We start from the raw sequence: 17,773 nt of genomic DNA, 5'->3' as shown, positions 1-17,773 counted from the left end.
CAACTAACAAACATTTATCAAATCCAGACCAATATAGTTTTCACTTGACCGCTACAGTAGAGCACACACACACACACACACACACACACATTTAAAGTATATATATATATATATTAGGGGTGTGGGAAAAAAGCGATTTGAATATTAATCGAATCGAATACGTTGTGCAATTCAGAATCGATTTTCATTTTTAAAGAATCACCTTTTTTAAATTTTTTTTATTTTATTTTTTTATCAATCCAACAAACCAATACACAGCAATACCATAACAATGCAATCCAATTCCAAAACCAAACCTGACCCAGCAATACTCAGAACTGCAATAAACAGAGCAATTGAGAGTAGACACAAACATGGCACAGAACAAGCCAAAAGTAGTGAAACAAAAATGAATATTATCAACAACAGTATCAATATTAGTTATAATTTCAGCATAGCAGTGATTGAAAATCCCTCATTGACATTATCATTAGACATTTATAAAAATAAATAAAAGAACAATAGTGTCACAGTGGCTTACACTTGCATCGCATCTCATAAGTTTGACAACACACTGCGTCCAATGTTTTCACAAAGATAAAATAAGTCATATATTTGGTTCGTTTAATAGTTAAAACACATTTACATTATTGCAATCAGTTGATAAAACATTGTCCTTTACAATTATAAAAACTTTTTTTTAAATCTACTACTCTGCTAGCATGTCAGCAGACTGGGGTAGATTTTGCTGAAATCCTATGTATTGAATGAATACAGAATCGTTTTGAACCGGAAAAATATCGTTTTTGAATCGAGAATTGAATCGAAAAAAATCGATATATTATCGAATCGTGACCCCGAGAATCGATATTAAATCAAATTGTGGGACACCCAAAGATTCGCAACCCTAATATATATATATATATATATATATATATATATATGCCAAAGTTAGTGTTGATGATGCGCTTCTATGATGCAAAAAAACACCAAGCAGGAAAATATTGTTTTTCCCAAGTATTTTCACTAAATTACGCATTGAAGTGAACAAGTGTAATCGAATAAACGAATCGATAGAATATTGATTACTAAAATAATCAACAGCTGCAGCCCTAATACAAAACTTGGTAACACTTTAGAATGGAGAACATATTCACCATTAATTAGTTGCTTATTAACATGCAAAATTGGTAATAGACTCTTAACTAGTCATTATTAAGTACTTATTAATGCTTTATTCTGCATGGCCTAACCCTAACCCTAACCCTCTAACCAAATAACTGTAAATTAAGTCTTTACTTATATTATGTTCCCCTAGTGTCCAAATACCTCTAAATTAAGTCTTTGTTACTTAGAATATGTTCCGCGTACAAAAGTGTTACCCAAAACGTATTTGTTTCTACTTCAGTAAGGATTTGGAATTCAATAAAAATGTAATTTTCTTTTACCACGAATTAGGGCTGGGCAATATATCGATATACACGATATGTCGCGGGCTTTTCTCTGTGTGATATAGAAAATGACTATATCGTGATATTCGAGTATACGTTCTCACGCAGTCTTTTTTAGCTGCGGGTATTACACTACAGGCTCTTCTCCCTCTTTCTTGTCTCTCCTTCTCAACACCAGCAAGCGCACCTTCTTACACACGTTACATACTGTCACGTCATACGTCACATACGTATACGCCCTCGCAGAGCAGAGAGGTAGCAGCATGGGTAACATTAGCTGTGATGCTAAACAGAGCCGTGCGAGTGGTAATACGAGAGAAATAAGGGCGCGAATCAAGGAAGAAGTAATTCCCAAGAAAAACAGCAAGGGTCCATCGTCTGGCGGCGGTTTGGCTTCAAGTGGGAATATGTCGAACAGACAACTGTAATTTGTCAAGTGTGGGGCAAAAGCGTTGCTATAAAAAGTAGCATTACTGCTAATATGTAGCATCACTTGAAAAGTCACCTGCTAGAATATGAGGAGTGGCTCCGCATGTCAACATCTCCGTTCGGTGCCACACGAACAATATGCCGAGGCAAACATTTCTAGATCAACACCGTATGAAATAAATAGTTAACAACAGAATTGAATAACATGCGTATAGTAATCTACCACAGTGGTTCTCAACCTTTTTTCAGTGATGTACCCCCTGTGAACATTTTTTTAATTCAAGTACCCCCTAATCAGAGCAAAGCATGTTTGGTTGAAAAAAAGAGATAAAGAAGTAAAATACTGCACTATGTCATCAGTTTCAGATTTATTACATTGCATAACAGTGCAAAATATTGCTAATTTTTAGTGGTCTTTCTTGAACTATTTGGAAAAAAAGATATAAAAATAACTAAAAACTTGTTGAAAAATAAACAAGTGATTCAATTATAAATAAAGATTTCTACACATAGAAGTAATCATCAACTTAAAGTGCCCTCTTTGGGGATTGTAATAGAGATCCATCTGGATTCATGAACTTAATTCTAAACATTTCTTCACAAAAAAAGACATCTTTAACATCAATATTTATGGAATATGTCCACAAAAAATCTAGCTGTCAACACGGAATATTGCATTGTTGCATTTCTTTTCACAGTTTATGAACTTAGATTCATATTTTGTTGTAGTATTATTCAAAAAATATATTTATAAAGGATTCCTGAATTGTTGCTATTTTTCAATAAATATATTTATAAAGGATTTTTGAATTCTTGCTATTTTTAGAATATTTTAGAAAAATCTCACGTACCCTTTGGCATACCTTTAAGTACCCCAAGGGGTACGCGTACCCCCATTTGAGAACCACTGATCTACCATATAGCGAAGGACAAACACTATTTGATTTCCTATTAGTCAGCTGATTTTTATTTGACACTTAAAATGTCTCTGACAATCTTGCACTTTCTGTTTTGGAAATAACATAAACGTTTGTGCCATTGCTTAATAACTGTTTAATGGATAAACTTTTGGTCAATTGACTTAATTGTGATTTCCTTCTCTGCATGAAACTTTAAAATGAGCATATATAAATGCAGAATGTTTTAATGTAGACACATAGAATCATCATACTGCTGTGATTATATGTATCAAGTGTTAATTCAAGGCCGAGGTAAAATATCAAGATATATATTGTGTATCGTGATATGGCCAAAAAATATCGAGATATTAAAAAAAGACCATATTGCCCAGCCCTATTGCGAAGCAATGTTTTGATGGTTTTGTAGGTTAGTACCAACCTTCTAAAGCGCTTACACTGCTAGACAAAGATGCTGGATGCTGACCGCTTACCAAATACAGCTACTGGAGTGGATGGAAGTAATACAACTACACGGGAGGTTGCCTACAGCCACACTGAGTTTTTTCCCCCTGAATAACGACCCCATGTTTTTATTTTATTTTCCATCTATCCATTTTCTACCGCTTATTCCCTTTGGGGTCACTCGTGCCTATATCAGCTACAATCAGGCAGGAGGAAGTGTACACACTGGACAAGTCGCCACCTCATGGCAGGGCCAACACAGATAGACAGACAACATTCACACTCACATTCACACATTAGGGCCATATTAGTGTTGCTTTATTTTATTTTATTTGTGACAATTATTTAAATAGAGTTGTTGAGTTTGATATATTGCATAAGGGTGGTCACCTCTTTGTAGGATGACATAATCCTCTCGATGGCGTCCGCTCCCGAGGCGAGAAGGTTGCGTGCGGTGGTGAAAGCCTCTGTCCTCTCGCTCACCATCATATGTTTGCGACCATCAGCTGTTTCTGTCGAAGCCAAAAAATGATAAAACACTGGAATCGCCATGGGCACTATTTCTATCGATTTTGTCTGTGCTACCGTTGTCGGCGAATCCGGTGCCGGTGATGATGGGCACAGCCACCATGACGAGGCCACAGCTGCTCCACACGTACTTCATGAGGAACTGCTCGATCATGATGTACCACAGACGCTTGGAGAGGATCAGGTTCATCTGTTCCGCCAGGGCGCGGTAGCACTTTTGGAGCTGACGCATCTCCACCTGCCGTGGACATCATAGCGCATTGTCAGGTGTGTATGCATAGGGCTGAGCCGACAAAAACGGTGAGAACATGCAAACTCCACACAGAAAGATCCAGAGCCTGGGATTTAACTCAGGACCTTCGTATTGTGATGCACATGCACTAATGGATAGCAATAAAATATGCGTTCAATAAATAAATAAATAAATAAATAAATAAATATATATATACACACACACAAACACACAAATATATATATACATAAATGTATTTATATACACAAATGTACATTCATATATATATATTATATACAGTATTATGTGGGTGGGACATGCTAACATCCTATCACAGGGGTGTCAAACTCAAATACAGAGTGGGCCAAAATTTAAAACCGAACAAAGCCGCGGGCCGAGGTTGAACAAATTAACCTTTTTAATAGGGACCCAAACAAGTTCTGCATTGAATATTGAACAAGCAAGGCTTATATAACTTTATAGTGACATGCAAAATCCAGTTTCAAATAATAATAATAATTAAAAAATATCAATGGCATGTCAAATAAAATTTAAATAAAAATTGAATGCCTTTTTTCGGCGGTGGGGTTGAGGTGGACGGGGTTTGGTGATAGCGGGGGTGTATATTGCAGCGTCCCGGAAGAGTTAGTGCTGCAAGTGGTTCTGGGTATTTGTTCTGTTGTGCTTATGTTGTGTTACGGTGCAGATGTTCTCCCGAAATGTTTCATTCTTGTTTGGTGTGGGTTCACAGTGTGGCGCATATTTGTAACAGTGTTAAAGTTGTTTATACGGCCACCCTCAGTGTGACCTGTATGGCTGTTGACCAAGTATGCATTGCATTCACTTGTGTGTGTGTATACGCCGCATATATTACGTGACTGGGCCGGCACGCTGTTTGTATGGAGGAAAAGTGGACATGGAGACAGGTTGTAGAGAACGCCAAAGGCAGTGCCTTTAAAGCCCACCCCAAATATTGTTGTCCCGGATGAAATTCGGGAGGGGCACTGAACTTCGGGAGTCTCCCGGGAAAATCGTGAGGTTTGGCAAGTAAGAGTATTAGCGGTGAATGCGGTGTTACAGCGGCGGGCCAGCTCTAATGTTAATTTGATATTGCCTCAAGGGCCAAGTGAAATTACACGGCTGGCCAAATTTGGCCCACGGGCCGGAGTTTGACACCCATGTCCTATCAGGTCACAGTATCAACTATCAAGTTTGGCTGCGGCATAGCTGTTGATTCTTTGCATGGAGTGAAGAGAATGTAAAATTCAAAGAAATTGTCGATAAAAAAATCAGGTAAAGTTACCTTGACATTAAGGCAGTTTTAGGAATTTTTCAACCCTCATACATTCTTTTTTCGGAAGGATGGAAACAACAGATAGGATCCGAAGTGCATTAATGTTTGAATAAAATAAACAAAATACAACAAATGGCCATCCATCATCCATCCATCTTCTTCCGCTTAACCGAGGACAAGACGTGGGGGAAGCAGCCTAAGCAGAGAGAACCAGACTTCCCTCTCCCCAGCTACTTCTTCCAGCTCCTCCCGGGGGATCCCGAGGCGTTCCCAGGCCAGTTGGGAGACATAGTCTTCCCAATGTGTCCTAGGTCTTCCCCGTGGCCCCCCGCCAGTTGGACGTACCCTAAACACCTCTGAAGGTAGGCATTCAGGGGGCATTCTGACCAGATTCTCGAACCACCTCATCTGGCTCTTCTCGATGTGGAGGAACAGCGGCTTTACTCGGAGCTCCTCCCGAATGACAGAGCAAAACACATTTCCATTCATCCATCCATCCATTTTCTACCGCTTGTCCCGCTCGGGGTCGCGGCTAAACAAATTTGCTACTCTAAAATAATAATTTGGTCCAAAAATACTTAAATAAGAATTACTGCACAACATACATTCATTTCCATACTTAAATAAGAATATCAGACTGAATTGAATGTTACACAGACAATGTAATTTCCAGGCTTTACACTTTGCACTATTTTTTCCATTTAATAAGCATTTCTTACATATTCCTAAATTTTGCACCTTCATTTTAGGAGGTTAATGTTAAGTGTTCAATGGGATTTTACAATTTTGTTTATATTGTTTGAGTGTTTTCCATGCTTGTGTTGACTTTTCCTTTCTGCCTTAATAGCTGAGAGCATTATTATCAGAGGAAGGTTACATTTGAAATAAAAATGTTAACTTTTTATATATTTTTTTCCTCGTCCACATTTTCCATGAGTCATAAAAACATCAATAATTATAGATATCAACCAATGTAAAAAACGTAAATCGAGTCACAGTTTTCATCGTTTAGCCCCATGTAAGCGTTTCACGTAGGCCACTGTTAGAAACATATTTTCCCACCTTTGGACAGAGTAGAGCATGGGTGTCAAACTCTGGCCCGCGGCCCAAATTTGGCCCGCCGTACAATTTCATTTGGCCCTTGAGGCAATATCAAATTAACATTAGAGCTGGCCCGCCAGTACTATAAAGGCACTGCCTTTAGAGTTGTCTACAATATGTTGTTACGTCCGCTTTTACGCCATACAAACAGCGTGCCGGCCAAGTCACATGATATATGCAACTTGTACACACACTTAAGTGATTGCCTCGAATACTTGCTCAACAGCCATACAGGTCACACTGAGGGTGGCCGTATAAACAACTTTAACACTGTTACAAATATGCGCCACACTGTGAACCCACACCATACAAGAATGACTAACACATTTCGGGAGAACAACCGCACCGTAGCACAACATAAAAACAACAAAACAAATACCCAAAACCCCTTGCAGCACTGACTACCACTAAAACCCGCCCCCCACCACCAACCCCACCCATCTCATTATTATTTTATTTTAAGATTTATTAGCCTGTGGAAAAAAACTAGTGTTGATATTTACCTCAGAAGGCTGCAAATAGAAAATAGGCATTAAATGTTTTATTTAAATTGTATTTATTTGACCATTTATTTTTTTTCGTTTGTTTTTTGAATGTTGATTTTGCACTATTAAGTTATATAATTATTGCTCGTTCCATATTCATTGTTCAAGCAAATCAGTGTAGCAAACTGAGCAATAATTAACAATTTATTCATGCACTTTCTCTTGTTACTTCAAGGCTTGAATGTTTGATTCATTCATTATTGTTACTTTATTTTCAAATTTATTATTAGCCTGTGGACAAAGTTTATTTTGATATTTACTTCAGAAGGCTGCAAATAGAAAAGAGGCACTCAATTTTTATTTGATATGCCATTGATATTTTTTAATTATTATTATTATTATTATTATTATTTGAAACTCAATTTTGCATGTCACTATAAAGTTATATAAGCCTTGCTTGTTCAATATTCAATGCAAAACTTGTTTGGGTCCCTATTAAAAGGTTCATTTGTTCTACCCTTGGCCCGCGGCTTTGTTCAGTTTAAAATTTTGGCCCACTCTGTATTTGACTTTGACACCCCTGGAGTAGAGTGTACATGAGATTTCATCTTGTGTGCAGTACAATATCAATCAATCAATCAATGTTTATTTATATAGCCCCAAATCACAAATGTCTCAAAGGACTGCACAAATCATTACGACTACAACATCCTCGGAAGAACCCACAAAAGGGCAAGGAAAACTCACATGCTGAAGAACATAACATGAATGCACCCTGTGTTTTTAGCTTTGCAAACACACACATTGTATCTCATTTAAGTTCCGGAAGAAGAACATGAACGAGACAAAGGGTGACGAATGTGTGTGCGCAAAGTTAACTTTCAGTTTCGAGCCCTGTCAAGGTGGGGCAACTGAGGTGTGTAAAAGCAGATGAGGAGGGCAACCATTATAGAGATTGCTCCGAACTTTAGACGGCTCGGTTCACTCTCCCAGGGCTGGTATCGCTATTGTTTGTGTAAATTATTTAAATTTCTATTCTCGTCACTTCTCATCATTTTAGACAGTCTTAGAATAAACAGATCTGTGTGGACTCTTCCCTCCTTAAAGGCCTACTGAAACCCACTACTACCGACCACGCAGTCTGATTGTTTATATATCAATGAGGAAATATTAACATTGCAACACATGCCAATGCGGCCTTTTTAGTTTACTAAATTGCAATTTTAAATTTTGCGCGAAGTATCTTGTTGAAAACGTCGTGGTATGATGACGCCAGCGCGTTACGTCACGGATTGTAGCGGAGATTTTGTTCCAGCCCGATCCCAGCTATAAGTAGTCTGCTTTAATCACATAATTACACAGTATTCTGGACATCTGTGTTGCTGACTCTTTTGCAATTTGTTCAATTAATAATAGAGACGTCAAAGAAGAAAGATGTAGGTGGGAAGCGGTGTATAGCGGCTGTCTTTAGCAACACAAACACAGCCGGTGTTTCCTTGTTTACATTCCCGAAGGTAATAATAATAATAATAATGGATTAGATTTATATCGCGCTTTTCTATTGTTCTATGGAAAAGAGGGGTCAAGCGAACATGGTTCTCTACCACCGGCATGTATCGGTGGGAAAATTGTGGTAATAAGTCGGCTCTTACCGTAGACATGAGCGGAGCTTGTGTCGTTCCTCGTGCACCTGTCAAAGAGGCAGCTGCGGACTCTCTTGCCTCCTCCGACCGGGCGCCCCCGAACGTGGGATGCTTCCACCGTGGAGGAGGGGGGAAAAAAGATCAGCCCGGCCCGACCGTCTGCCTTTTGCTTCGCTTCGTCGAGAAACGTGGCTTTCCTCAGAGACACTGGCGTTCACCACAGCCGTGGCCAAACCCTTTCGACTTGCAAGTACGACTATATAATCTCACTAAAGCACTAGTAACACAATAAGCAGATAAGGGATTTTCCAGAATTATCCTAGTAAATGTGTCTAATAACATCGGAATCGCTCCCACTGCCCTGTCTGTTTTTTTTCTAGTCCTTCACTCTCACTATCCTCATCCACGAATCTTTCATCCTCGCTCAAATTAATAGAAAAATCGTTGCTTTCTCGGTCTGAATCACTCTCGCTGCTGGTGGCCATGATTGTAAACAATGTGAGGATGTAAGGATGTGAGGAGCTCCACAACCCGTGACGTCACGCGCACATCGTCTGCTACTTCCGGTACAGGCAAGGCTTTTTTATTAGCGACCAAAAGTTGCGAACTTTATCGTGGATGTTCTCTACTAAATCCTTTCAGCAAAAATATGGCAATATTGCGAAATGATCAAGTATGACACATAGAATGGACCTGCTATCACCGTTTAAATAAGAAAATCTCATTTCAGAAGGCCTTTAAATTTCTATTCTCGTCACTTCTCATCATTTTAGACAGTCTTAGAATAAACAGATTTGTGTGGACTCTTCCCACATTAAAGGGCTACTGAAATTAGATTTTCTTACTTACACGGGGATAGCAGGTCCGTTCTATGTGTCATACTTGATCATTTTGCGATATTGCCATATTTTTGCTGAAAGGATTTAGTAGAGAACATCGACGATAAAGTTCGCAACTTTTGGTCGCCAATAAAAAAGCCTTGCCTGTACCGGAAGTAGCAGATGATGTGCGTGTGACGTCACGGGTTGTGGAGCTCCTCACATCCTCACATTGTTTACAATCATGGCCACCAGCAGCGAGAGCGATTCGGACCGAGAAAGCGACGATTTCCCCATGAAAGATTCGTGGATGAGGATAGTGAGAGTAAAGGACTAGAAAAAAATAGAAGAAGAGGGCAGTGGGAGCGATTCCGATTTTATTAGACACATTTACTGGGATAATTCTGGAAAATCCCTTATCTGCTTATTGTGTTACTGGTGTTTTAGTGAGATTATATAGTCGTACCTGAAAGTCGGAGGGGTGTGGTGACCGCCAGTGTCTCTAAGGGAAGCTACGTTTCTCGACGAGGCGAAGCGAAGGCAGCCGGTCGGGCCGGGCTGAGCTTTTTTCACCCCTCCTCCACGGTGGAAGCATCCCACGTTCGGGGGCGGCCGGTCAGAGGAGGCAAGAGAGTCCGCAGCTGCCTCTTTGACAGGTGCACAAGGAACGATGCAAGCTCCGCTCATGTCTACAGTGAGAGCCGACTTATTACCACAATTTTCTCACCGAAACCTGCCGGTTGACATGTGGTCGGGAACCATGTTCGCTTCACCGCTCTGTTCCATAGTAAAACTTCACCTTCGGGAATGTAAACAAGGAAACCATAATACACAGTTTCCCACCTACATCTTTCTTCTTTGACGTCTCCATTATTAATTTAACACATTGCAAAAGATTCAGCAACACAGATGTCCAGAACATTGTGTATTTATGAGATTAATATAGCTGGGATCGGGCTGGAACAAAATGTGGTTGGGAAACATGTTTGCTTGACCGCTCTGTTCCATAGTAAAACTTCACCTTCGGGAATGTAAACAAGAAAACACCCTTAACGCCAGCTGTGTTTGTGTTGCTAAAGGCAGCCGCAATACACTGCTTAACACCTACGTCTCTCTTCTTTGACGTCTCCATTATTAATTGAACACATTGCAAAAGATTCAGCAACACAGATGTCCAGAATACTGTGTAATTTTGCTATTAATATCGCTGGAATCGGGCTGGAACAAAATGTGGTCGGGAACCATGTTCGCTTGACCGCTCTGTTCCATAGTAAAACTTCACCTTCGGGAATGTAAACAAGAAAACACCCTTAACACCGGCTGTGTTTGTGTTGCTAAAGGCAGCCGCAATACACTGCTTCCCACCTACATCTTTCTTCTTTGACGTCTCCATTATTAATTTAACACATTGCAAAAGATTCAGCAACACAGATGTCCAGAATACTGTGAAAATTTGCGATTAATATCGCTGGGATCGGGCTGGAACAAAATGTGGTCGGGAACCATGTTCGCTTGACCGCTCTGTTCCATAGTAAAACTTCACCTTCGGGAATGTAAACAAGGAAACACCGGCTGTGTTTGTGTTGCTAAAGGCGGCCGCAATACACTGCTTCCCACCTACGTCTTTCTTCTTTGACGTCTCCATTATTAATTGAACACATTGTAAAAGATTCAGCAACACAGATATCCAGAACACTGTGTAATTATGCGATTAATATCGCTGGGATCGGGCTGGAACAAAATGTGGTCGGGAACCATGTTCGCTTGACCGCTCTGTTCCATAGTAAAACTTCACCTTTGGGAATGTAAACAAGGAAACACCCTTAACGCCAGCTGTGTTTGTGTTGGTAAAGGCAGCCGCAATACACTGCTTCCCACCTACGTCTTTCTTCTTTGACGTCTCCATTATTAATTGAACACATTGCAAAAGATTCAGCAACACAGATGTCCAGAACATTGTGTAATTATGAGATTAATATAGCTGGGATCGGGAACCATGTTCGCTTGACCGCTCTGTTCCATAGTAAAACTTCACCTTCGGGAATGTAAACAAGGAAACACCCTTAACGCCAGCTGTGTTTGTGTTGCCAAAGACAGCCGCAATACACTGCTTCCCACCTACGTCTTTCTTCTTTGACGTCTCCATTATTATTCAGCAACACAGATGTCCAGAATACTGTGTAGTTATGCGATTAATATAGCTGGGATCGGGCTGGAACAAAATGCCCGCTACAATCACGCGTCATCATACCGCAACGTTTTCAAATAGGATACTTCGCGCGAAATTTAAAATTGCAATTTAATAAACTAAAAAGGCCGTATTGGCATGTGTTGCAATGTTAATATTTCATCATTGATATATAAACTATCGGACTGCGTGGTCGGTAGTAGTGGGTTTCAGTAGGCCTTTAATACCACTATGCATTACTTTACCTTATGTCCCCTGTAGAAGGCTATTTCCTCGGCGTTGGCGATAATCCTGGAGTGCACGTAGCGCAAATAGCCCTTCCTGTGAGCCTCCTCGGCCACCAGCTTGCCAAATCTAGGCGAGCAAGCCCGAAGAACCTTAGCGGTGGCGAAGACCACCAGGCCGGCCAGTAGCGTGGGTCCGCTGGCGTTGGCCCCCCTGGACCGAGCGGTCTGGATGAGCGTGTAAGAAGTGAGCACCACATCCAGGATGGGCTTGGTGAGGTTGGAGTACAGATGGGCCACAGACTGGGAGAACATGAGCACATCTTCTGTGAGGGACTGGTCCGGGTTGGCGAGCCTCCCGTCCATGTTGCTGACTCTGTAGTAGGTCTGGTCTGTGAAGTAGGTCTTGTAGGCATGGTGCACCAGCCGGGTGCGGAAGGCCAGAGCCAGCTTGCACTCCAAGAAGCGGATGGCGCTGTTGACGAAGGTGGCAGGGATGGCGATGAGGAGCCATTTGATCAGCTGGATGATGAAGCTCCTGGGTTGCTTCTCCACGATGCTTTTAACTATCTTCCCATCCAAGCTGGCGACGTATATGGACAAAAAGGTCCGGGAAACGAGCGCCACTGAATGCAAGGAGAGTAAGCCGATCTCTTTGGAGACTAGTTTGGGGAAGAGGATTTTAGCAAGTCCGAGCATCTGCTTGAAGAATTCGGCGTTGACCCCAGGGGACGTCTTGGACGGATCCGGAACATCTTTGCGCGATATGACCGGACATGTAGCACCGTTTTCGGTGGGGTTATTTTTGCACACTTGCCTGTAGATGATAGGGTACAATGTTTTGACAGCGTAGGCAGCAGCCGCCACGCACACGGCTCGCTTGGCTGCAGTCCCGCGGTTCCATTTCGCCTTGGACGCCGCATCCAGGATGGTCGACATTTTCAAGACGTCAGGCTGTCCCCCGCCAACACTTATCCCCTAAACCGTCGACATGAGAAGAGAGAACGGACCTTGGAGGGCCATGTTGGTGTGTAACGGTCCTACATCCTGCTTCTCTCTGAAGCTTTTAAGGCGGGCGGCCGTTAGGGGGAAAAGATCTACTTCCGTGTTTGAATTTCAAATTAAAACATTTATTTACCGGATTGAATGGTGTCATATTGGGGTGTGGGAAAACATCGATTCGAGCACGAATCGAATCGTTTACGTTGTGCGATTCAGAATCGATTCTCATTTAAAAAAAATATTATTTTTTTTTTATATTTTTTTATTTTTATCAATCCAACCAACCACTACACAGCAATACCATAACAATGCAATCCAATTCCAAAACCAAACCTGACCCAGACACACTCAGAACTGCAATAAACACGAACGGACCTTGGAGGGCCATGTTGGTGTGTAACGGTCCTACATCCTGCTTCTCTCTGAAGCTTTTAAGGCGGCCGTTAGGGGGAAAAGATCTACTTCCGACTTTGAATTTCAAATTAAAACATTTATTTACTGGATTGAATGGTGTCATCTAGGGGTGTGGGAAAAAATCGATTCGAATCGAATCGTTTACGTTGTGCGATTCAGAATTGATTCTCATTTTAAAAAAATATTTTTATTTTTTATTTTTTATTTTTTTTTATCAATCCAACAAACCACTACACAGCAATACGATAAAAATGCAATCCAATTCCAAAACCAAACCTGACCCAGCAACACCCAGAACTGCAATAAACAGAGCAATTGAGAGGAGACACAAACACGAACGGACCTTGGAGGGCCATGTTGGTGTGTAACAGTCCTACATCCTGCTTCTCTCTGAAGCTTTTAACGTTAGGGGGGTAAGATGTACTTCCGAGTTTGAATTTCAAATTAAAACGATTATTTACCGGATTGAATTTTTTTTCTTTCTTTTTTTTTCTTTGTCATAAAAAAGGGACGTTTTTGTCATGACAAAGGGAGGTTTTTGTGGTTTTTGCACTAATTGTAGGTGTATATTGTGTTTTTATGTTGATTAAATAAAAAAAAAAAAAAATATATATATATATATATATATATATATATATATATATATATATATATATATATATATATATATATATATATATATATATATATATATATTTTTCATTATTAAAAAATTCTTCTGCGGCCCGGTACCAATCGTGTGGTTGGGGACCACTGATCTAGGGGTGTGGGCAAAAATCGATTTGAATACGAATCGAATCGTTTACGTTGTGCGAATCAGAATCGATTCTCATTTTTTTAAAATATTTTTAATTTGAAATGTTTTATTTTTTTTTTATCAATCCAACAAACCACTACACAGCAATACCATAACAATGCAATTGAATCGTTTACGTTGTGCGATTCAGAATCGATTCTCATTTTTAAAAAATATTTTTAATATTTAAAAATTTTTTTTTTTTTAGCAATCCAGCCAACCACTACACAGCAATTACATAACAATGCAATCCAATTCCAAAACCAAACCTGACCCGGCAACAATCAGAACTGCAATGAACAGAGCAATTGAGAGGAGACACAAACACGAACGGACCTTGGAGGGCCATGTTGGTGTGTAACGGTCCTACACCCTGCTTCTCTCTCAAGCTTTTAAGGCGGCCGTTAGGGGGGAAAGATGTACTTCCGAGTTTGAATTTCAAATTAAAACGATTATTTACCGGATTGAATGGTGTCATCTAGGGCAGTGGTCCCCAACCTTTTTGTATCCGCGGACCGGTCAACCAGGGAGGGGTCCTTTTTTTTTTTTTTCTTTCTTTTTTTTTCTTTGTCATAAAAAAGGGACGCTTTTGTCATGACAAAGGGAGGTTTTTGTGGTTTTTGCACTAATTGTAAGTGTATATTGTGTTTTTATGTTGATTTAATAAAAAAATATATATATATTTTTTTTTAATTATTATTAAAAAAGTCTTCTGCGGCCCGGTACCAGTCGTGTGGTTGGGGACCACTGATCTAGGGGTGTGGGCAAAAATCGATTCGAATACGAATCGAATCGTTTACGTTGTGCGAATCAGAATCGATTCTCATTTTTAAAAAATATTTTTAATTTGAAATGTTTTATTTTATTTTTTTATCAATCCAACAAACCACTACTCAGCAATACCATAACAATGCAATTGAATCGTTTACGTTGTGCGATTCAGAATCGATTCTCATTTTTAAAAAATATTTTTAATTTTATTTATTTTATTTTTTTATCAATCCAACAAACCACTACACAGCAATACCATAACAATGCAATCCAATTCCAAAACCAAACCTGACCCAGCAACACTCAGAACTGCAATAAACAGAGCAATTGAGAGGAGACACAAACACGACACAGAACAAACCAAAAGTAGTGAAACAAAAATGAATATTCAATCAATCAATGTTCATTTATATAGCCCTAAATCACTAGTGTCTCAAAGGGCTGCACAAACCACAACACAAACCACTACGACTTCCTCGGTAGGCCCACATAAGGGCAAGGAAAACTCACACCCAGTGGGACGTCGGTGACAATGAGGACTATGAGAACCTTGGAGAGGACCACATATGTGGGCAACCCGCCCCCCTCTAGGGGACCGAAAGCAATGGATGTCGAGTGTGTCTAACATGATACTGTGAAAAGTTCAGTCCATAGTGGATCCAACACAGCCGCGAGAGTCCAGTCCAAAGCGGATCCAACACAGCAGCGAGAGTCCCGTCCACAGCGGAGCCAGCAGGAAACCATCCCAAGCGGAGGCGGATCAGCAGCGCAGAGATGTCCCCAGTCGATACACAGGCGAGCGGTCCATCCTGGGTCCCGACTCCAGACGAGTGGTCCATTATGGGTCCTGACTCTGGACAGCCAGAACTTCATCCATGGACATCGGACCGGACCCCCTCCACAAGGGAGAGTGGGACATAGGAGAAAAAGAAAAGAAACGGCAGATCAACTGGTCCAAAAAGGGAGTCTATTTGAAGGCTAGAGTATACAAATGAGTTTTAAGGTGAGACTTAAATGCTTCTACTGAGGTGGCATCTCGAACTGTTACCGGGAGGGCATTCCAGAGTACTGGAGCCCGAACGGAAAATGCTCTATAGCCCGCAGACTTTTTTTGGGCTTTGGGAATCACTAATAAATAATAATAATATTATCAACAACAGTACCAATATTAGTTATAATTTCAGCATAGCAGTGATAACAAATCCCTCATTGACATTATCTTTAGACCAGTGGTTCTTAACCTTGTTGGAAGTACTGAACCCCACTAGTTTCATATGCACATCCATCGAATCCTTCTTTAGAGAAAAATAAAATGTTTTTCAAATTCAAGACAAAGTTATATGATCTTTTACTGGTGCACAGCCGTGCATGAACATCACCTTGTTCAAAGAACAAAACCAACACAGTGGATGAACGCATAACAAATTACACACCTGCTAATCAGTTTGGGTTCTGCTGTTGCCGTATCCCTAATATGCCGATAGGGAGAAGTTTTTATGTACACGATGAGTCGGGTGTGGTTTGAGTGGAGGCTCCACCGAACCCCTGAGGCCGACTCACCGAACCCCTAGGGTTCGATCGAACCCAGGTTAAGAACCACTACATTAAACTTTTATAAAAAAATTTTTTGAAAGTGTCACAGTGGCTTACACTTGCATCGCATCTCATAATTTTGACAACACACTGTGTCCAATATTTTCACAAAAATAAAATAAGGCATATTTTTGGTTCGTTTAATAGTTAAAACAAATCTACCTTATTGCAATCAGTTGATAAAACATTGTCCTTTACAATTATAAAAGCTTTTTTTTTTTAAAAAAATGTACTACTCTGCTAGCATGTCAGCAGACTGGGGTAGATCCTGCTGAAATCCTATGTATTGAATGAATACAGAACCGTTTTGAATCGGAAAAATATAGTTTTTGAATCGAGAATCGAATCGAATCGGAAAAATCGAATCGAATCGTGACCCCAAGAATCGATATTGAATAGAATCGTGGGACACCCAAAGATTCACATCCCTAACTTATGGATGCTTTTAGTTTGTTAGTACGTCTACTTGATTTTGTACAACAGCTTCCGCCACTCATTTCCGCGTTTGAATTTCAAATTAAAACATTTATTTACCGGATCGATTGGCAACACTAAATTGGCCCTACTGTGTGAATGTGAGTGTGAATGTTGTCTGTTTATGAGGTGGCGACTTGTCCAGGGTGTACTCCGCCTTCCGCCCGATTGAAGCTGAGATAGGCGCCAGCGCCCTCCGCCACCCCAAAGGGAATAAGCGGTAGGAAATGGATGGATGGATGGATTGAATGGTGTCATCTGATGGATGCTTTTAGTTTGATAGTACGTCTACTTGATTTTGTACAACAGCTTCCGCCACTCATTTCCGCGTTTGAATTTCAAATTAAAACATTTATTTACCGGATCGATTGGCAACACTAAATTGGCCCTAGTGTGTGAATGTTGTCTGTCTATGAGGTGGCGACTTGTCCAGGGTTTACGCCGCCTTCCACCCAATTGAAGCTGAGATAGGCGCCAGCGCCCCCCGCCACCCCAAAGGGAATAAGCGGTAGGAAATGGATGGATGGATGGATTGAATGGTGTCATCTGATGGATGCTTTTAGTTTGATAGTACATCTACTCGATTTTGTACAACAGCTTCCGCCACTCATTTCCGCGTTTGAATTTCAAATTAAAACATTTATTTACCGGATCGATTGGCAACACTAAATTGGCCCTGTGTGAATGTGAGTGTGAATGTTGTCTGTCTATGAGGTGGCGACTTGTCCAGGGTGTACTCCGCCTTCCGCCCGATTGAAGCTGAGATAGGCGCCAGCGCCCCCCGCCACCCCAAAGGGAATAAGCGGTAGAAAATGAATGGGATGGATGGATGGATGGAAAAATAAATATTCTGCAGCCTGGTGGTTGGGGACCACTGATCTAATGGATGCTTTTAGTTTGTAAGTATGTCTTCTTGATTTAGTACAACAGCTTCCGCCACTTATTTGGGCGTTTGAATTTCAAATTAAAACATTTATTTACCGGATTGAA

At 40.6% G+C, this 17,773-nt stretch overlaps 1 protein-coding gene across 1 annotated transcript in view; it reads right to left on the bottom strand.

Annotated features, from left to right (window-relative positions):
- Nucleotides 1-12,838, bottom strand: part of LOC133561172 (ATP-binding cassette sub-family D member 2-like) — a 44,146-nt gene extending 31,308 nt beyond the window's left edge. Inside the window, exons 1-3 of the mRNA XM_061914447.1 lie at nt 11,755-12,838; nt 3,806-3,986; nt 3,611-3,732 (exon numbers count right to left, since the gene is read on the bottom strand). Of these exons, the coding sequence (XP_061770431.1) occupies nt 3,611-3,732; nt 3,806-3,986; nt 11,755-12,672 (1,221 nt within the window). The 5' untranslated portion in view covers nt 12,673-12,838. The remainder of the gene's footprint in view (nt 1-3,610; nt 3,733-3,805; nt 3,987-11,754) is intronic.
- Between the last annotated feature and the right edge of the window lie 4,935 nt (nt 12,839-17,773).

Source organism: Nerophis ophidion, linkage group LG10, assembly GCF_033978795.1.
Source record: "Nerophis ophidion isolate RoL-2023_Sa linkage group LG10, RoL_Noph_v1.0, whole genome shotgun sequence".
NCBI lineage: Eukaryota > Metazoa > Chordata > Actinopteri > Syngnathiformes > Syngnathidae > Nerophis > Nerophis ophidion.
Note: the sequence above shows the minus strand (reverse complement) of the source record. Positions and strands in the feature narration are given on the sequence as shown.